Source organism: Theropithecus gelada, chromosome 6, assembly GCF_003255815.1.
Source record: "Theropithecus gelada isolate Dixy chromosome 6, Tgel_1.0, whole genome shotgun sequence".
NCBI classification, from domain to species: Eukaryota; Metazoa; Chordata; class Mammalia; order Primates; family Cercopithecidae; genus Theropithecus; species Theropithecus gelada.
In genome coordinates, this window is record NC_037673.1 from 163,450,756 (window position 1) to 163,472,580 (window position 21,825).

General features: G+C 39.3%; 1 protein-coding gene across 4 annotated transcripts in view; it reads left to right on the plus strand.

Annotated features, from left to right (window-relative positions):
* Nucleotides 1-137: 137 nt before the first annotated feature.
* The window catches only part of TENM2 (teneurin transmembrane protein 2), a 985,093-nt gene continuing 963,405 nt past the window's right edge, over nucleotides 138-21,825 (plus strand). For all 4 annotated transcript variants that reach the window (XM_025389012.1, XM_025389009.1, XM_025389010.1 and 1 more), the window contains exon 1: nucleotides 138-363. In XM_025389012.1, the coding sequence (XP_025244797.1) occupies nucleotides 138-363 (226 nt within the window). The remainder of the gene's footprint in view (nucleotides 364-21,825) is intronic.

Here is a 21,825-nt window from a genome sequence, read left to right on the forward strand (position 1 = left end):
ATCAGAACTGAAGGCAACATTTCTTGTAATCACAGTCTTGGTTTTTTTCTTCTATGTTTTTAGGTGGCAAAGTGACAAGTGCCAAAACTCAGGCCTGACTTTTCTGAAAACATCAGCATTCTACCATATCTGGAATAATGGATGTAAAGGACCGGCGACACCGCTCTTTGACCAGAGGACGCTGTGGCAAAGAGTGTCGTTACACAAGCTCCTCTCTCGACAGTGAGGACTGCCGCGTGCCCACACAGAAATCCTACAGCTCCAGTGAGACTCTGAAGGCCTATGATCATGACAGCAGGATGCACTATGGAAACCGAGTCACAGACCTCGTCCACCGGGAGTCAGATGAGTTTCCTAGACAAGGTTTGTCTTCCCCGGCTGATTTGCTCTCAACTGTGTAACTTACTTGATTTGCATGGTTGGTGGCTACTTTTGGAGATTCACCATGGTGGGTTTTGACAGATGTACCCTACAGCAGACCATTGGTTCCATAAAGGATATTCCTAACACCGTGGTGAATCTCTATCCTGAAAAACCTAAGATTATCTGTGGTTTTTCAAAACTATTCTCCTCATAGACCACTTACAAGCCTCAAATTTCTATTCCTTTTCACGTTGGGTTTCTCACTTAGATTCTCCTTGAACAAATGGTGTATCTTGGTTAAAACATCTTTGAAATAGTGTATAATAATACACCCTTTTCCTTCAACTAAAATATGATGTTAATTCTGAGTTATACGTTTCTCTTTTTGTGTTTCAGAGCATAGGTGGCCACATGTATGTTATTTTCCAATTCCACTGATGTAATTATCCCTCCTACTTTCCCCAAGCCTTAATTTTCCTTTTCTTATACTGTTTTGATTTCTTTTGGGAGGAGAATATTTTTCTCCCAAGCACTAACAGTTGGCATTCTCTTCATGTCCAATATTTATGAAGAGTTCTGTTATCACTTCTCCCGGGTTGCTGTAAATGCATCAACACGTAGACTAAAGCAAAGCAGTGCTGAGAGGTGGTGTGACAAAGCTCACTCTCTAGCTCCATGTCTTACTAGTACCAGCCTCGCCGTGTGTGCAATTTACATTGATGGCTCAGCAAAATTACAAGCAAAGGCACAGAACTCTACCGAATGCCTCGGGAAGGGTCACTCTGCCAGCACCAAAGGGCTAAGTCCTGCTCTGCTAGGTTATTGCATCATTTGTTTTATAACACTGATTCTTTATTTCTTGTTCCATGTCCTTGGGAGTAAATGTGGCAATGGGTTTAATTTCTAATGAAATAACTTAGCTTGGAATTCTAGTCCTGGTTTCTCAGCTTCCTTAAACTACTTTTCCTATTTTTTACTTATTACAAAACGTGCACGTGTGTGTGTGTGCGCGCGTGTGTGTATTATTAATTAGCACTATGCCCACGGTTTATAAATCTACAATCCAGAGGTTGTTCTAGATAACATCTTTTTATATACTCTTGGTTTAGCCTAGCTCCAGCTTTTATATTTAACAGAGGACTGAAAAAATAAATCAACAGAGAAACTGTTAGAATTGTGTTTCCATTGCCATTATAACTCTTGCAGGATACAATTTTTATTTAATCTTCCTTCTTATTTTCTGAGTTATCTTCATGTAAATGAAGCACATGCTGATCCTCCTCCATCAGAAAATGGGGGCAGAGGATGCTTGAAAATTGCTCCGGATCAAATGCCTTTTATCTGTAACTTCAACAAGTGTTTTTGCTTTGTTAAGCTCTCACCGTTCCTGAAATTGCAGGTAGTGACAATTGGAAAAAAAAAAAAATATGAAGAATCATGGCTTAATGAACTGAGAGAGAGCTTACATTTCCAATATAATAAAATTGGGACACCTCTGTGTTGTTTCCCAGAGCTGCACTAACACGAAACTCAAATATTTTGAAAGGTGATGCACGTTCAACGTGGTTGAAAGCCTTTCATTTTCTGCTGGAGATTTTGTCTCATTTATGTTGTTGCTGCATACGTTTTTGTGTCTCAGAATTCTGTACTGAAATGTTCACTCTTCTTCCTGAGTCTTATTAAAGATGCATCCTGGCTTCTGGATCATTGTGCACTGAGAGGTAGCTTGCAGGTTATTGCTGAATTGTGGATCGGCCTATCACCTTTTCCATTATTAATATTTACATAAAATAAAACCAAGGACTGGGATTTTATTGTCAAATATACCTTTATGCTTCCTGTTTAGTCTTGTTCCCCTCCATTGATAATAATAGAGGTTGCTTGGCCATATCAAACTCAGAGCTTTGCAATTAACAATTCACACATGCCGCATGTTGTTATTGAGCCCATATTTGTTTGTGTAATGTGTTTGCATGAATTAAAAACTGTGCAGGCCAAAAGTAGAAATAAAAAGCATCAGAAGGTATTTGCATATGCAAGTGCAATTCCTTCTGAAGACGTCTATGAATTTATGCATGAAAATGTAGTCAGAGTCTGAGTGGATCTACTTTGATGGGTTCTAAAATTGAACTCTGCAGGAAGTAAATAAGCACATATTTAAGGAGAGAAGGAACAGGAGATACAATCTGGCAAGCAGTACATTCAACTTGAAACTTAGCCACTACAGAGAGGGTTAAAATAAATTTTACACTCAGTAATAACAATAATTTTTTTTAAATGTCATGCATTTCCCATTTTATTTTCTTATTCATGAAATCAAAGAGCAGGATCATCTCCGTACTTATTAGCCTAGAGGTACATTAACAAGGATCATAGTGGGATCATCTCCTGCAGTATTCTTATTTAAAACCCAAGACACTGATCATAAAACAAACACACTTCTCACATACAACCAAGTTTTGCAAACACAGTTGGATGACTCTACAGATGCTCAGCGTGGAAAAGAATTGCCAGCCAGTGAAAGTGATGCAGGCCCAGAGTCAGACCTTGTCCAGTTACCCCACCTGGCCCGCTCAAGTATCAAATGCAAGAACCTGCCATCTCCCAGCAGGAGAAATGAGCCAGGTGTTCCCATGAGAAGCTTACGGAAGCTCCGGTCAAATTGTGCTCATCTTTGCTTGCTTTCAACACAGACTCCTCCTCTGCCTTCTTCTATTGTGGCTTCTTCTCTTGAGTATGCAAATCACCTGTCTGGCCTCTATTATGCTGGATCCTCCTGGTGTGAAGGAAGAAAATTGCTGACCTTCGGTCTGTGGCCACCGGAGTAATTAGTAATTAGTAAATGACTAATCCTGCACTAAATAGCATCCTAGTGGTCCGAGAGCTAATGCATCTGACAAAAGTGAGCAGTGGTCTGATCCCTGGTCAGACCCAGCCCTAGTCCCACCTGTGAAATAGATGCCACTTTTAATAATGAAGGTCGGCCAAGTTCCCAGGCAGTTTGTACAAGCTTGTCTTTTTTTTGTTTTGTTTTGGACCCCAGAGGTAGGGTGAAGAGCAATGTGATATACAAGACGTTCTCCTGGGGCTTAGGAGTCTAGAGTTGGACGTAAATTCTGCTTTTGCATGTGTATGTGCCTGGGACTGTGCTCTGCATTCTGTGTTTCACAAGGATTACTACATGGTTTTCAGGTATATTAAACAAACAACAATAATAACTATGACAAAAGAACAATGGCAAACATTTGTTGAGTATTCTGTGTCTGGAGCCAATCTAAGCATTTTGCTTGCCTTAACTCAGTTAATGCTCACAATAACTTTGCGAGGTGGGTACTATCACTCCCTTGTTTACTTATTAGGAAACTTAGTCAGAGAGAGATTAAATAAGTCATCCAAAGTTGAAAACATGGAAAGAGCTGGAGATAGGCTTCAAACCTAAGGGACTGGATTCAAGAACTATGTTTTAAACCAATGTGTTTCATCACCTCCCAAATAAATAAGTAAAGAAACAAAAACATAATTAAATCCTTGGTCAAAGGTGGGAAAGAGTCTATGAAATACACTTTCTAAGGCTTTCAAGAATCCATACCTTTACATCTTTCTTAATAATACAGGAACTGTAGTTAATGGTATTGATTGAACATATAATATTCACCACCAGCTCCCAGCCCTGCTGATGTAATTCCGGTTCTCATCCATTCACCTCCATCGCACAATCATTCCTGACTCTACAGAAGCATTCCTGCCTATAATACCTCTCTACCAACCACCACTGTAGGAAAAAGTTTCAACTGCAGGGATGTGTACTGGGCTGTCAGCACTGATTCTATGTCCTCCCTTATGGTCATTACGTTTTTGTACAACCTGTCCACCTGGAACACTAACCAAGAAAGGTGTCACTATCTAAATGATATTGCTCAGGTAAGCAGAACTGACTCTTTTCTGTGCTAACCAAGGCCCAGTGGGCCAGCGAGTTCAGCCAGGCCTCTTATTCCTCAAAAAGTGCTTCTTTCCAGTTAGCAGTTCAAGTCTCTTGAGAGGGGGCCAAGATTGAATTCTTTCTCTGTACCTCAGGCTGGCTGTCTAGGTCAAGGTCAAAGAAAAAGTTGGGGGAAGATTGAATTTTTGAAAGTATGCTTGCATCAGTTCTCTCATTCAGTTAGAGCAAAGAAATAAATCCTACCAACTCTTTGATGTGCTTTAAAAAGCACATAAACAAACACACACACACACGTACACATTTTAGGCTAGGTTTGGTTTTGGTTCTCCATAAATTAGTTCTTGCTCTTATGATCTTTAAAATCATTTGCACAATAACTTTTGCTCTGTATAATTTGGCATAATGTACATTTAAACAGTGTTAATGAGCTGAAAACTCATGAACCACTAGTAAGCTAGAGTACTACCTGCACTGATTCAATTAATTTATATAATAATTGTGGGAATCCTCTGGAAATCTGTAAACATTTCTATCTATACCATTGTCTTAAAATAGTCATTTTTCCACTCTACCTAAATAATGGTTAAAAGGTTCTAGTTTGAAAACCTCAGCACTTTAATTTACCTACAAAGAATACCTTGTAGATGTTAGTACATTTCAAGAGTTTGTGTGGTCAATATTTTGAAGGCTGAAATGTACCTTGAGAAGATTGCTTTCCATTTTCTTCCCACTTCTAGATAAGATTACTTTTCATAATTCAACTAAGAATAACACAGCGCTTTCTAGTCTTTGGTTGTTTTTTTTTTTTTTAATCCTTAGAAAAAGAGAGTCTACAACCTTTCAATTTTATCTTCTTGCTGGATAACTTGAATCCTTGTTGTTTTATATGGGAGGCATATGGGAAAAGAGTAATGAATGAAGACTCTGGAGTTCAACTTTGTCCATTTCCCAGTGCTGATGGGTACCATCAGTGTGATCTTGACCAAATTCTAGAACATCGACTGAGTCTCATTTTCTCCGTCTGTAAAAACTCTACCATATAGAGTAATTGGGTTCATTTCTCACAGTTATATATTTATTATGATCTGGACATTATCTTTCTTTTAATAAGTGCTAGTAATTATCATTATAGTTATTGTCATTTTAACCCTACCACCAGCAAAAGTGGAGATCACTTGCTCTCCAACCCTAATAATATTTTGGTGCAACAGAAATTTTTCTTTCTTCTTGATTTGTTTCCTGTGACTTGCAAAAATTCTGACATTTTCAAACTCAGAACTTCTTTTTTTCCAGCTTGTTGATAGACTGTGTCTGACTCTCTATCCACCATACATTTTGTTCCCAAAGATGAACATAACTCATACGTTATTTTCTTATTTTTAGACAGGAATGAAAGATACTATCTAACAACTGTCAACTGATGCCAACGCACTGTAAGAGAGTTGCTAGTCAGACAATTTTACAAGTTAAAAAAAAATAGATTGGAAAACCTGCTCTAAGGTAGTGTCATAGGATTCAAACACTTTTTTTGGGTGTACATTTTATGGCATGTAAATGCACACATATTTCAGAAATGAGTTGAATTAAGAGTAGACTTAATCCATACAAATGCTGGATAAAATTAATCTGTTTTCATCACTTTATGTGCAATAATTTGGAATCTATGTCAGAGAGTCAATGTTGCAGATTTTCATTGTTGATACTACCCTTCTAGGAATATGTCTATATTTTTCAATAACTTTAGCCATTTGGCAACTATCTTCATGTTTGCGCAATTTTTATCCTCCCAGTAATTATCTATTGTCAATTCTGCATTCAACTTTGTATCCAGCTTTCTTTGAATTACCTTCCTTTTCCTGCTCTTTCTTGTTGGAAATTCCCCAGAGTTTCACCCTAATCCTATACTATTCTTCTCCATGGCACTTTCTTTAGAACACTCTTATTCATAGGACTCTTCAGTGGTCACTACTTCTACTTCTAAAGACTTTTTCATTTGCAAATGATAGTATTCCAGTTCAAATTAGCTTACTTGAAAGGATAATGTTTTGGCTGACATCACCAGATAATCTAAAAACGCATCTGCCCTCACACTTATCATCTCTCACAAGATTCTCATTCTCATATATTGGCTTTATTCTTCAGAGAGATCTCTTTGAAGAAGTCTGCTGATCACCCCCACTCTCACATTCTCTCATTTGGTAACATCACTGGAAAGAGTCCCTTGTTTATATATATGTTTGGGGTTTATTTTGCTATTTTCAGCAGAATATTCTCCACGTAGATATTCAGGCTGGCCTGGCATGGGACACGTGCTGATAATACCTATATCTACCATTTTAGGGCTGTAGCTGGCCACGTCTTGGACGTAGGTTTATGCTGTGCTTCAAGGTAGCTTACAGTGAGTGCCTCCTAAACCTGATGGAATGAACTCCACATAGGAAAGAAAGACTCTCATCGCTGAAGTAGACCATAAACACTAACTGGCCCAATAGCAAATGTTCCTAATGCTAGCGAGATTGAAGTTTAAGGCTCCCCTTCGGTGGTCTTTCTAAGTTGTATTGGTCCATTCTCATGCTGCTAATTAAGACAAACCTGAGACTGGGTAATTTATAAGGAAAAAGGGGTTAAATGGACTTACAGTTCCACATGGCCGGGAGGCCTCACAATCATGGTTGAAAGTGAAGGAGGAGCAAAGGCACATCTTACATGGCAACAGGCAAGAGCACGTGTGCAGAGGAACTGCCCTTTATAAAACCGTCAAACCTCATGAGACTTATTCACTATCATGAGAACAGCACAGGAAAAACTTACCCCTATGACTCAATTACATCCCACCAGGTCCCTTCCATCACACATGGGGATTATGGGAGCTACAATTCAAGATGAGATTTGAGTGGGGACACAGCCAAACCATATTATAAGCTTCACATCCACTTTGCTACTGGACCTTGGAATATTTTATCTTTACGTATCCAAGTAGCAAATTTAATTGTCTTTCCTTCAAAATTTGTTTCCATTTTTCATTTCTCAGCTTTGGGGAATGGTATCACAGCCTTGCATTTTAGATAAAGTCTTCCAAACCTCTTTTTTCTTGATTCTTTATATTGATGCTTGTCAAATCACACCTATTATTCCTGCTTCATTTATCTCAGTTCCAAGTTTCTCATTCTGTGGGCAGTTTCCAACATTTCAACACTGGACAATTGCTTCAGCACTTCAATTGCCTCTTTCCCTAATTTTTTCTTCTGGCACGTTTTCCATATCTTGGATGGTTTTGAGTTTTTAAAACACGGCCTTATTTTTTCCACTTCCCTCAAATTGATTCAGAAATATTTCAGGGGTTCCTAAAAGGCAACTGTAAGTTCCTAAAAGGCAACTGCCTTTACAACAATAAAAAACAGGTAAACATGGTTTCTAACCTCACACAGCTTGGCAGTTTTAAAATGGTAAGATATAATTGATATGTAACTAAGTACCATATTAAAAAAACACTACAAAAGGGAAAATATTGGATGGTTTTGCAGAGACCTCTAACGCAGTTTTGTGTGACCAGAATGGCATCCCAGAAATTGGGGACCTTCTTGCATATGTTTGAGGGATGGGGAGGAGGTCAGACAATCAAAGAGGCAAGACAGTGTTCAGGCAAGAGTTATGGCATGTGAAAAGGTCCAGAGGTGACCACAGTTAGTTGTTCCAAGGATGTCAAAGAAGTGTAGGTTGGATGAGCTAGAGTGCCAGAGAGAAACAGTCATGAAGACATTTCAGGGAGACAATACTGGTTTCAGCTCATAGAAAGAGGCAAGGTGGTCAGTCACAGGTTGTGTCTTCATCTAAGCAAGGGAGCCTGGTGGCCTGAACTAAGGTAGCAGAGATTGTTTGAGAAATGTTGAAATAAAAAGATTGTTGGCTTTTTTAGACAGAATTTTGCTCTTGTTGCCCAGGCTGGAGTGCAAAGGCACAGTCGCCTCCTGGGTTCAAGTGATTCTCCTGCCTCAGCCTCCCAAGTAGCTGGGATTACAGGGATGCGCCACTACACCTGGCTAAATTTTTTTTTTTTTTTTTTTTTTTTTTTTTGTATTTTTAGTAGAGACAGGGTCTCTCCGTGTTGGTCCAGTTGGTCTTGAACTCTTGACCATAGGTGATCCACCCACCTTGGCTTCCCAAAGTGCTGGGATTACAGGCATGAGCCATTGTACCTGGCCTCTGACTGTTGGCTTTTTAGGATACCTTAAAAGCAGAGGCAGATATACTGTTCTGAGACTCCTGGGCATTGACTGCTTTTTTATCCCGCAAAGAGAATATTGCCTTTCTGATGCTGAGTTTACTTAAAGAGCCAGGAAAGGTCAATGCTTGTAAATAACCCCTTAAGTGGAAGTACATAGATTGTTAGTTCAAGTTCTTCTGGAATGTGGGACATAAACCTAAGTACAAAAATATAGTGTTGCAATAAGAATTTGGATTTTTTTTTTTTAATTTGTTAGATTCCTGCCTATGCAAAAGGTAGCACCAGCTACAGAGCACTCCATATGGATCCCAGGCAAGGAAAAATAGAGAAGAGATTATGCTGCATCTGCCCTTTCTCTGTGTGGACCATGATACCATTGTTTATTCTCTATCATGGACTAAATAAATCAGAGACTAAGTAGATGTGAGTTCTGTGCGTGTGTGTGTGTGTGTGTGTTCAACTGAGTGTATGTTTTATCCCTGCCAATTGGTAACTTTATTTGCAAAGCTGAGTATGTTTAGAAGATAGAACCAATACTTTCTGGCAACTGATGGGGCAAGCAGGCTAAAAAAAAAGAAAGTCAAGGACATCCCTGAAGTTTCTGGTTATGGCAACTGACCATCAATCACCAGGGCTTGAGACAGAGGATGGCCTGGTTTGTGGGTTAAGATAGGATAGGTAACTGTCAACCTTTTGAATTGGAGGTATCCTGTAGGATCTCCACATGCAGATGTCTAATAGGCAGTGGCTGTTCAGTCTTGAAATTCTGGAGAGAGGCTTGAGCTGGATAAAGATTTAGGAGTTGACAGCTAATAATTTCATGGGACTTGGTATGATCATCTGCGAAAAAAAAAATGTACAAGGAAGAGAAATAAGAAGCTCACATGACAATGCAGGTAATTAAGGAATAGGAAGAGGAAGAAAATCCTGTGAAAAGATTGTGGAAAAAAAAAAGAACACCTTACTTTCCTTTACATGTGATATTCACTCAGTGCAAACTTGACCTGTCATTACACAGTGCGAGTTTTATTCCCCATCCCACCACTCAGAGTTGACCTCCTCTTTGTCCCGTAAATCAGAGGCCACAAAGTTAATGTATAGGACATATTTGGCCCCTAGATAGGTTTCATTTAGCCTGTGGGTTTCTTTAGAATTTTGAATCAAGTGCCTGTCTATTGACATTTCAGTTTGTTACAGGTCCCGTTTCTGCCTTCTGTCTTATACCAGTCCTATTCCTCTCAGGCCTTTATTTTATATGCCAAACCTCTGAAAGCTCTCACAACTGCAAAAATATCATGGATCTTCTTATGTCTATTTTTTTCTTGTGGAATACCTCTCTCCTATTCCAAACCTATTCATCCCGCAGGCTGTGACCTGCAGTCCACCTCTTTGGTGAAGCTTTCTGCCCTCTGAATTTTTATAGCCCTTAATGAGTTGTTATTGTTGTTATTATTCTCTTGATGAGTGACTCAGCATACATAGCACATGGATTCTATGACTCCTATGAATAGGGAGATAAACAAAGAGCTTTGCAGTTTTGTGCTCTGACTCATAGATGCAACTACCAGAGAATTTGTTCTTTTTAGTGGCTTGTTTCCTGTTCTAATGAGAAAAATGGAAAGCACAGCTCAGAAACAGACTCCACTTAGAAAATGTGGATGGTATGTCTGTCCAGCATGACCATTTCAAATCTCACTTTTTGAAATGCCAACTTGCAAGTTTTCTGCCATTTACTCTGACACTACCATGTTGAGTTGCACTAACAGTTCCTTTTTCTGATTATTGGTGATGCAACATTATCAGCTTTTCTTGGCTGATGCCACATGTTGCAATTGTGTCTCTGCAGCTGTCTACTCTGCGGTATGTATAGGAGGTCTTTGGTGCGCATGTGCTCTGTGCAGGGATGCCGTTCTGACCAGAACCTTTGGGAAAACTGCAAGGTGAGAGATGGAAGAATTGCCAGGATCAGACTTACCACGCTTTACAGTCTGCGTCCAGGAGTGGCGCTGCCCCACCCACTGATGAATCCTCACACCGATATTATCAAAGGAGACATTACATTTTCAATGTCATGTTTTAGGTTTATAATTTAATTTTCAGCTCTGGCAATTCCAGAAGCATCCCTAGGGACATATGAAGAGGAGGGGGCTAGTGTGTACTCAAAATGAATACGTGTTCATTTCTTGAGCACCTTAATTGGCATGCACATCTCACAAGCTCCCTTTTTCTCTGCTGCAACCACTCTCTCACACTACCAAGTTACTCAATATTCCTCCTGCACTGACTGCCTTCCTTTCCACTCAACCTCAAGTCAGATGTACTTTGGTAATAAATCTCTGCTGGGAGTGATCAGAACAAATACTGAGTGTGCACCACAATATTAAAAATAAGTGTAATATAGACTTATTTAATAAGGTCCAACAGACTTTTATAACATTTGGAATATTTTACCAAAGTTACTATCAGCATTATGTTTAATGCATTTTCTCCAAGACAGAAAAATCTTTTCAAGAATGAGGGGGGAAAAGAAAAAAAACACAAAACACAGAGAAAAGTCAGATGGGCTCTGATGCATTCTCACTCAAATAAATCTGTGATTCTCCTTCCTTTCCCAGATCTTTTTCTTTGGCCAGACCCACAAAATGTGAAGCCTCTTTGTGTTCACCCTGATTTATGAATAGTCGGCACTGGGCAATTGCGGTCCCAGTGGGATACATTTCAGTTTAAAAATAGTCTGAAGCACTTTCTTTCAAATTCCCACATGTCCACTGCCACCTCATAATATGTGCTTCTCCTTCTGTCCTTGTGCAGTTAAGGTCTAATCCATGTATGGGGAATGAAAGCACTGACGTTATTTGTAGCACTTTGAACCAAAATGGTGAATTTATTTAGAGAGTAGTTCCAGTGGGTTAAATTAGTTTCTATGGACCTATTGGCTGCAGCTGGAACATTGATGGAAGGGAGGCATACCACTTCAATGTCCTCGAAATAAATAAATAAATAAATAAAATAAAAACAAATAAATAAAGATCCAGTCAACTGCAGGATAAGTATCCATAGGCCAAACAAATCCCTCTCAAAATGACTGCAAATTCAGGTGACACCAACAGCTGTCAAAAGACCCCTGTTTTCCTGGCAGCCTTGGGTTCAAATTCTTCCTAGTTCACGGTGACATTTCATTCAATGCTTGCACTCTGACTCCATTTGTCTGCCGTGCAAAAGCTCTGCACAGAGCTGACCCAGTTAACACTTTCTGCTTCACAAACCCAGAGATTGAACAGCAGGGAGGCTACAGCAAAGTGCTGAGTTGTCCTAGCTGAGTGGTAAGGGGACAATGACTGTGGCCACAGTCCATGCCATTTTTGTTTCTAGACCAGTGGTGACTCATTGGACTCTCCTGGGCAGTTTTGAAAAGTCTGCACGTCCTAGTGTCACCCAAGACTAATTAAATCCCAAACTGTAGCAGGGAGGACCCAGGCATCAGCATTTTTTAAAACCATATCTTTATATAAATAAAATGTCTCAAGGGATTTGAGTGTAAAAGGACACACTCTATAGAATATAATATTTCTTTGGTAACTGATGACATTTCAAGCTTACAGGACCTCATACTTAGCATAGTGACTTAGAATCTCACTTTTCACTCAGAAGCTCATACTAGAGTCTTCTGATTCTTCAAGGGTTTGGGTTAATAAATGCAATGTAACCGAAGCTCATTATGCAGTGTTTCTAAACCACTGTGGAGTAGCCATTTGCTGGTATATTAGGCATTGCAGGCCCTTGGTGCCATAGTCCACCTCCTTGTTTCTGAGTCAGAAGAAGCAGGTGGACTGATTCTTCTGGCACCCCTGCCTCTCAGCCCACATTATGTCAAACATTAAAAATGAGGTTTTAATTGAGTACCTGGCTTGGAATGTAACAGGTAACAATTGATTATGTTAATTGATCCAACATCTTCAAAATCAAAGCAGTCGTGATGAATTTGGACCTACCATTGGAAGAAAATGATCAAGTTACATTTGTGTTGAAAGATGAAGTCAGTAGGGAAAGATTGTGTAAAATGGTGGGTCTCTATCTCCTTCTCAATGTGAATATGTATTAAGACTATGAATAGCTAAATAAAGGTGAAAAGTCCCCTACTCACAAGGACCAGGCAGTTAAGATAAATGGGTGAAGAAGGCTAGTTTGTCAACTGTGCATCATGGTGGGGACTGTTCTGATTTGAAGTTTGTATGGCCAGACGATGTCTCTCAGGGCTGGCAGGTTGGTGCTTCCAGGGAATTCAGGTCTAGAGTTGCTAGATCTCCCAGTTCCTCAAGAATTGAGCAGTCTGGATTTATTTTTATATAAAATCCCCTGATTTAAAATGGTTCTGTAATGGTCACTTGTGGAACAGTTTAAATAGGCTTTTTGCACAACATCCTGGCCGCAGATTTTTCTGACAATAAAGTGCTAAATGCCCTTGAGGAGCAGGACAATTACACATACGCAACCCACGAAGTGCAGGAAGTTAGCAGCTGTGGGATTTCCTTGAATGATGGGTTCAGAAGCCAGAAGATAAGAAGCTGTTGATAAATGCTTCTTCCTCTCATGCTGAGATGCACAGCCTAAGGCTCCCAGGAAGGTCCACCACCATCGTGATCAGGCACCCACAGCAGCAGTGGCTGACTCTATAACTCATCCTTGTGTTGGCTTCCCTTTCCTTGTCTCTGCCACTGTTCCTTACTCTTGCTCTTTTGAATCACTTCCCCAGTCAATTCCTTGTTCACAGCCTCAGTCTCAGCCTCTGCTTTCAGTACAAATTGGGTTAAGACGTTTGGGAGCTAATTCATTTTTAAAAGTCACTGTGTAGACCAAAAGAAGACTATCTGTAGGGCAGGTGTGTAGTGCAGGACTTCTTGGGAGATTGTAGATTTAAAAAGAAGGCACTGAGCTTGAGTTACAGACGTGATTTGGTACTTAGTAAATATTTGTAACTTATTTGTTTTCCATAAGAAACTGTGTGATTTTTTTTCTTTGTTTATTTGATGGTTTGTTTCATTTTTTAAAAGAATTTTAGTAAACGTTTCATTTTAGGATAGTTTTGGATTTACATGACAGTTGCAAAAATATTATGGAGTATCCTGGTTGAATTTTTTGTTGCCGTTGTTGTTTTGAGTACATGGGAGTTTTCTAAACACATGCTTAGCAAACCTGATATTGTTTTTCCCTCTTCAGAGCTGTCACTTCAGATTTCGGAAAGTGCGAATAGGAAGTCATAAACATACCCTGTAAATTCCTTGAAAGACAGTGCCTCACTCATGTTTCCATCTCCCTTAGAACCAGCCATATTGCCATGTACGTGACATTTAATAAATAGTTGTTGAACAGGGGATCCTATCATGCACGAGCATGGAGAGGGGTCATTGCCAGTCTCAAAGCCCTTCCCTGCGCTACCCCTGACCACCGTGGCTCTTTTCCTCCTCTCCAAAAGGCAACCTTTTGCCCTGTGCTATTTCTGTTCTACCAGGATAGACTGGGAAGGACATTGGATATTGGAAGACAAGGTTTTTCATTCAGGTTTGCCTGAATCTCCCACTCTCTCATGTATGATTAAGTGATCTTTGTTGCCAAACAAAGCCAGAGCTGCAACGTGGCCGTCTGGACACCGTGAGAGCTTTCTAGGACAAACCTGTGCACTGCATGTCACAGTGTATTTTTAGCCAATCCCTGATTGAAAGCCGACAAGCATTTTGTTTCTCTTCTAGATCCTATAAGCACCCACCTTGCATATTTACTCAGTGGCTAACAAAAACAGTAATAACAACACATGCTATAGTTTCAGCCTCAGATTTTAGAACGTCTTTACAAGGTCTTTTTATCAACCAGACAGCTTGCTTAAAAAACCAGGAAATATAGAAATAATATCATGCGAACAAGTTACTTTTGTTCAATCTCAGTTTACATCTCAAGAGGATGATTACTCATAGAACTTTAAATGTGGTGACTTGATACTGTAAGCTATTTGTTTTCCATCCTTCACAGAATTGGAAGCATTCAGCATTCTATGGTAGGGGTTTGGCACATTTTATACATGGACTGTGTCAGGGATGAAATGAACAGAAGGCATCTTCTTTCACAGAGGTTTTGTTTTGTTAATGATAACAGTAACACCCTGCATTGAGTACGTCATTGGGTGCCAGGGATCCTCCAATGCACCTCACAGGTATTCAGTCAATAATATCCCCATTTTAAAAATGGAAAAACTGAGGTCAAGAGATTATGATCATCAGAGCTAAGGGGACAGTGGGAATTTGTGGAGGATGTTTAGTTCCAGAGCAATATAATATAATTTACATTATTGAAGAAGTTGCTGGCTTCTCAGTGGAAAACAAATGCAAAGATGGTAAGAGCGGAAACTGGGACAACAAAAGCTACCTGGGGTTGCTTAAGGGGAACCAGCATCCCAGTTCCTAGAGGAAGTGTTGGTGTGTCTGACAGAAGTTTGGAGACTCTGAGTGCGTTCAAACACTAACGGCAGTAGTCTATTCCTTATATTCAATTCGGTGAGAATTATAGATACAAGCAATGATTATTTTGTGGAGCACAATGAAAGCACGTTTCAATCAGATCGTGGCCCTTTTCCATAAGTCTTGCTTTCTGGAGCAGAGCAGTGGGTTCAACCCTGTTGTACTTTATCTCAAACCAGGTGGTCTTCTCTAGCTTCTATCAACTTGCCTGAGACACACGGTAAGTACTGGCTTCTTGCCCCTCAGTCATCCTTAGGGGACAATGATTTGCTTCTTGGCTTTTGAAAGGTGATTTAATTCAGGCGTAACATAGCCCCTTTTCTGTAAGAGGAAAGAATCTTAAAAAAAGAAAAAAGAAAAAAAAAAAACTAGAAAATCCTCTGTTGTCCACAAACCCACACATCCCTGGTTGTACGGAACATCACAGTTTCCTGTTCACAGGTAGCTTTAACAGATAGATGCGGGGATGCCAGCTAAGCCAAGTGATGAGAAAACAAAACAAAACAGTGGATAAGGGCTCATCATTAAAATCAACTATTTGTATCATTTATATAGCCCCCAGACCAATTATTCTGGGAACTGTGTCTTTCTGGAATTTTCTGTCACCATCATTCATTTTCCCAATTCTGTAACACCATAATACCCTCTTTCTCTTGTCTAACACAGACACAGAAGAGTTGTAGCAATAATGTTAATGACTGAACAGTATTTACTGAATATTAACTGTATGCCTCACTGTTCCTTGTAAAGTTACATGAAAATCATCACAATGCTTAAGGACAACCAAAGTCTAGAGAGGTTAGTTTCTTGACTAAGGGCAGGTAACTTGTACAAAAGGGCTGGGAAGAGAATCAAACCCAAGCTATCGGACTCCAGTGGCTGGTGATAGAAGGTGCAAGAAAGTGTCTGTTGACTGACTATGTGAAAACCATACTTCCCGCAACACTCGCCAGAGGGAAGAAATCAAATCCATATGTCGAGATGGTCTGGACAGGCAGGCTGCTGGAAGGCAGAGTATCATTACAGCTATTAAGACAATGCAGAGGGCTATTTTGGTGCTCAGATCTGTGCAGCCAGATGGAAATCGTAGTTCAAGCTTAGTGTTGTCAGACAGCAGAGGCTGTGGGCAAAGGGGAAGGCACGGGTGAGCGATTTTTGACTGTTTATCTCTAATGTGTGTGGCCAATGTCACTCCCATCTTTGATGGCTGTGATTTATTCTATTATACTGTCAGGATTAAAACACCTTAGCAGGAGAAAAATAAAGGGAGGGATATAAATGGTGTGTCATTGATGTGACAGATGCAATTTCTCTGGAAACCATAGAGGATGAGGGTATGGAAACTCTCAAAAATGCCATGACCATAGAATATCAGAACCGAACAAACCTTTAGGGACCATCTGTTTCAAGCCACTCATTTGAGAGATGAGGAAACTAAGACTCAGAAAGCTTATGTGGTGACCAAAGTAACACAAGCTCCTAAACTTAGAGCAAGAACCCTGGCTCCCACCGCCCAGTTCAGTATTCATCCAGCAACTTCACCTGCTGGTGAGGTCCAGTGTTCCTTCCCCTCAATTCAGAGTTGAGATTCACATTAAGTAAAAAAAGAAAAATCTGTTTTTATTTTAGCAAGAGTAAAGAAAAGTAGAAAGCACAAGCTGGAAATTCTCTCCTTTGCTCTCCAGTATCCATACAATGTTAACACTGAGACTGTGGTCTTTGGCCCTCTTTGCTGTTGCTATCTTTTGCGGCTAGCTCCTTTCCCTTCTCTGAACAAAAGGAGACCCTTGTCACCTCCTCACCCTTGTTAAGTGATGGGGTGGGTCGTTCTCTGCCTGTTGCAGCTTTCAGCTCCTTCCTGCGTCCTCACCCATCCTTGCCTAGACCTCTTCATCCACTGTCTCTCTCCTGCTCTTTCCTGTGTGAATAGAGAGAAAGGATCAGAGTAAGTCAAAGTCCTGTCCTGCCAAGGAACCCAGGCACCCGTCTCTCCACCTCATGCCTCCTTCCTCACTCATTCCTCTGCACCAATCTTTCAGCAATTCAGATTTTCTGAAATCCTTAAAATCAGTAGAAAAGCACAGATTCTGAAGCAGGATGACTTAGCTTTAAGCCTAATCCTGATCACGGTGAGCCATGCAACATGGGACAAGTCTGAGACAAGTCTCCCTGGGCCAGAGTCATCTTCTGTACAATTGGTATCCTAGATAAAGTTCCTACACCCAGTATTATTCTAGGGTTGACGTTCATTGAGGACAAAATACTTTGTAAAGAGTGTTTATTAGCACCAAATTGTTACTGTGGGTGAAATGCCTAAATTACTTTGTAAACTCCTCAGCCCTATTAGAAAATCGTCTTGTGCTCAGACTTGATCATGCATTGACAGGGACTTCCTGTGAGATGTGCTGTCTCAGCCCAGGAGACTGAATCCAGCAGCCTCCAAGAGTGCTGTGTTCCCCCCAGGCCACGCTGCCCATCAGAGACAGTCTGTGTTCACCCAGAAACAGGGCCAACATCTTTCCAGCTCTGAATTCTGCTTATCACTTGGCTGGATGCGGCGTTGCTTGTGGCCCAAATCTCACAATGTTCCTCATGTAAATATGCTGTCAGGCTCTGCCCATGGTGTTCTCTCTCTAAGAAATGAAGTCTGCCAAGGAGATTAAGCTTAGAATTGAGAGCACAGTGTTTTCATTTCTCTAGTTTCTAACTTGAAGCCACACAGGGAAACCATTTTGGGAGTGAAGGGGTAGGAGGATCAAAGCCCAACCTTGACACTTAATAAAAGTATCACTAGAATTGCCTGGAGTTCTGAATTACTGAATTTTGTAGGGACTTAAATCTTTGTCTATATCGTGTGTGTTTGTGGGGGTGGGGGCGGGGGTTAAGTTATAAAAAACCCCCCCAGAAAAAAACAAATCACAAATCACCTTCCTATAGAATGATCCTTGTGTCCTCTAGGAAGTCTCCTATTTTGTATCCCTACACTGAAGCAGGTAAGTTTGCTATGGATCTGATACCAGAAAGAAGAAAGGAAAGAACAAAGATGGCCGCTCTACCTTTCTCTGACCCCACTGGGTTGATACTACAGATGGTCCCTGATTTACAATTCTCCACTTCACTATGATGCAAAAGTGATATGCATTCAGCACTCTTCTGACTTAGGATGGGATTAAGTCCGGATAAACTTGTTGTAAATTGAGAATATCGTAAGTCGAAAATGCACTTTTGACTTACCATATTTTCAACATATGATGGGTTTATTCGTAAGTCAAGGAACATCTATAGAATAGGCACAATCTCTCCCAAAGCTCAAACCAAGATGAACCCCTCAGAAAAACGAACGTTTGCAAACAGTTGGAAAAACCTCTGCTATGTGTTTTATCCTCACCCCTTTCAAACCTTAGGGCTATGGAAAGGCTTTAGAACCTCAAATCCAGGCTATGACTTTAAGCTGCAGGAGATCACTCTGTCAACAAACACTTAACCTAAGGTTCATGTTGTCCCTAGTTTTGTTTGAGACCTGGGGATACAGATGCTGAGAAGGTAGTCCGTGCTCTCAGGAAACCCACAAGCTACTCCAGGAGAGGCTAAAAGAGTCTTATAATGCTAATACCATAGAGAAATGACCTGGTAGACAAACCACGGTATTATGGGAGCAGAAGCCAAGGCTTCCTGGAGACCCTTGTAGGAAAGATTTTGTGCTGCGAGTCAGAGTTGAGTTTGCTGAAGGTTTCCTGAGATCCATTTAGGTTTGCTCTAGTGTGAACTAGATTACTAAAATAGACAGAGAAAATAGCATCCTGATATTTAAATATATGATTACCCTTTCTTTATAAGTACTTAGCTGGAAGTGTCTTCGGATGAATACTAAAGCGCGTATCTGTGAATGTAGACCATATTGGAAACAGATTTACTGTCCCAAAGCGTAGTGCTTACTCAGCCATCTGATGAGATGTGAGCACTGAGCAGTTTGAGAGGGATGCATAGAGCTGTTTTATTACAAGATGCTGTTATGAGTTATAGCAGCTTTCCTTATGCTCTACGGCTGTCGCCAAACAAGTTACATGAATATAAGCAGTTTTATTTGCAATTTTTTGCTTACATTTTCTTAGCGTATTCGGATTATAGCTTCTCACAGCTCCACTCATGCTCCTGTGGCTGTCCCAGTATATTGCTTTATTCAGAGCCAAAAGGAGCCTTTAAAAATATTTGTAGAAAGTCCTCCTTAGAGTATGCAGTGCTAGTGTTTATTGATGCTGTCACCTGGCACTTGTTTTTGTTTTTGTTTAAAAAAAAAGAAAAAAAGAAAGAAAGAAAAAAAAAAGAGGCATCTTCACTCTTGGATATAATGTGTTTCTTTCAGAGAAAACTTAATAAGTACATGAATTTGCCTTTCGTTTGATGCAGTTGCAGTAACTCCTGTGTAGGAGGTTTTGTATTTCAGGAAAACAAAACAAAACGAAAACAAAAAATGAAAAACAACAAACAGAGTTTTGAATTTCAGTTGATCAGCATTGAACCTGAAACAACTAAAATAAGAGAGAATTTATTTTGTCTGAGAGATATACACCAGGCTCAGTTGTTACACACAAGTTACAGGCTGGAAAATTAGTGTCGTTGATTTCCCTGGAATGTGTGAAAGTGAATCAGAGAAATTGATGACGTTAATAAAAATGATAATAACAGTAAATTAGTTTATACTAAATGTAAATAATTGTTATGCTGGGACCTAAATGAACCTGCAACAGCTAGGGACTTAGTATGAACACAGTTTATTCTTATTTTATTAAGCATCCTCTAAATCGAAATATTGTTATTAATAATTAAAATAAATATTTACAATGCTCAGTATTCAGAGCCTGTCCTCATCTCACCATTTATTTTGGGAAAATAGCATGTTCTTTAGCACTTGGCGTGGTCCAGGGCTTAGGGGACACTGGACATTTGAACACGACTGCATAACCAAGCTTCACTGAGGAGTAGGGACAGGTGCCAGGTGGGGTTTTAGTTAATTTGAAGGATTAGTCTTTAAACAGTCTTTTAAATTACTTTGCGTTGTAGTCTTTTTTTTCTGATTATAAAAATAATTCACATCCATTTTAAAGAATTTGGAAATAATAAGTATATAAAGAAGAAAATTAAAATAGCCTATCATTTTACTGCTGAATAGCAATTGTTTTTATCATTTTGGCATATTTATTTCCCAGTCTTTGAGTTGTTTGTGTGTATGTGGAATGTATTTTCAAAATTGGAATTATATGTGCTATTTATATATTACTCTGTTCATTTTACTTTTGTCATGAATGCTTTCCTTTCCTTAAATTGTTCTTCTGAAATATGATTTCTTTAACAATGATGTGGCATTGTCATATAGATATATCACACTGTACTTTCCATCTAATCATTTTCCCAATAGAATTTTAGTTTTCGTGCATTTTTCTTTATTATAATACTTCTGTGAACATCATTTTACATAAATCTTTGTGTATGTCACTCATTTCTTCAGAATAAATTTGTATTTAAAATTATGCTAATGTAGAGGTAATAAAAGAACGAGTAGGCCAGGTTTTGATATAGGTACAAATGTTTGGGGCATGCATCTAAAATCAAAAATGCTTCTTAACACAAATTTTAAATTTTACTTACAAATCATATTCTAAATTTTTCAGCCACATATGCAACAATCCCTTTATATCATATTCTGAAATGCATCATTCTGTTGTAATGATATTTTGTTAAACAAATTTTAAATCGTGTGAATGTAGAGATCTTATGTCATTTTATCTGGAGCCTAGTTAAGGGGGAATTTTTTAAGGTCATATGACTATCCTTTAAACCTCAATTTCTTTGCAATAGCATCATGATGACTACATCCTAGGAAATCTGGAGTTGTAAGCATAATTATGGGCTTAATTGTTTTCCCTTGACCATATGCATATATTGTTGTATACATATACATTTGTGCATAAATACACACGTTAAATATATGTATTACATAAATTGCATGTAACATATTGCACATATTAAGCACAATGAAACATGTATTTATATATTTGTGTTCATACACAACATCATAATTTTAAACATATATTTTCTAAAGAGTTTGTGCATACAGTCACAAGATTTGACGTATGTGATGTGTTTTAATCAGGTGACCTTTAGAACAATAAATACAATGCTATATATAGCAATCTGGTCTACTGTTAGTCTCCACTTGCCCCCGCTGTAAAATATTGCTGAGAGTTTATGTCAAAAGGAGCTCTAGCATCATGGTCCAAAGCAGACATTCCCCGAACAAAAAAAAAAAACGGAGTCAAAAGACACAGACAGGACTTCCTTTTCTGTCTCATTTTTGATATATCTGTGGGAAGCTTTCCGCCTATACAACAAATCATTCCTAGGGAGGGCTGCATCACGATACGAGAAACGAACAAAAAAAGAAATGATTTCTGATTCCCATGGGAAAAATTGGTCTTATGTGAAAATTAAACTCAGTGTGTTATAACATTTGCTACATAAACCTGAACAAAAGAAAAAAAAAAAAACTTGTGAGAAGATGCTTTTTCTCTCCACAGTTATCTTTCATAACTATCTCTTTAGTTTCTGTGATGCTGCCCAAATTCTTTGGTCTACACTGCAGTGTTCTCAGAGGGTTCAGCACGTGCTCTTCCAGACCAGACCCTGGTAAAGCAGAATCAAGCGACAGGATAGCCCTGCCCTCATGCAACCTTGACCTTGACTTTTTTTTTTTCTTCTTCTTCTTTTTTTTTTTTTTTTTTTTTTTTTTT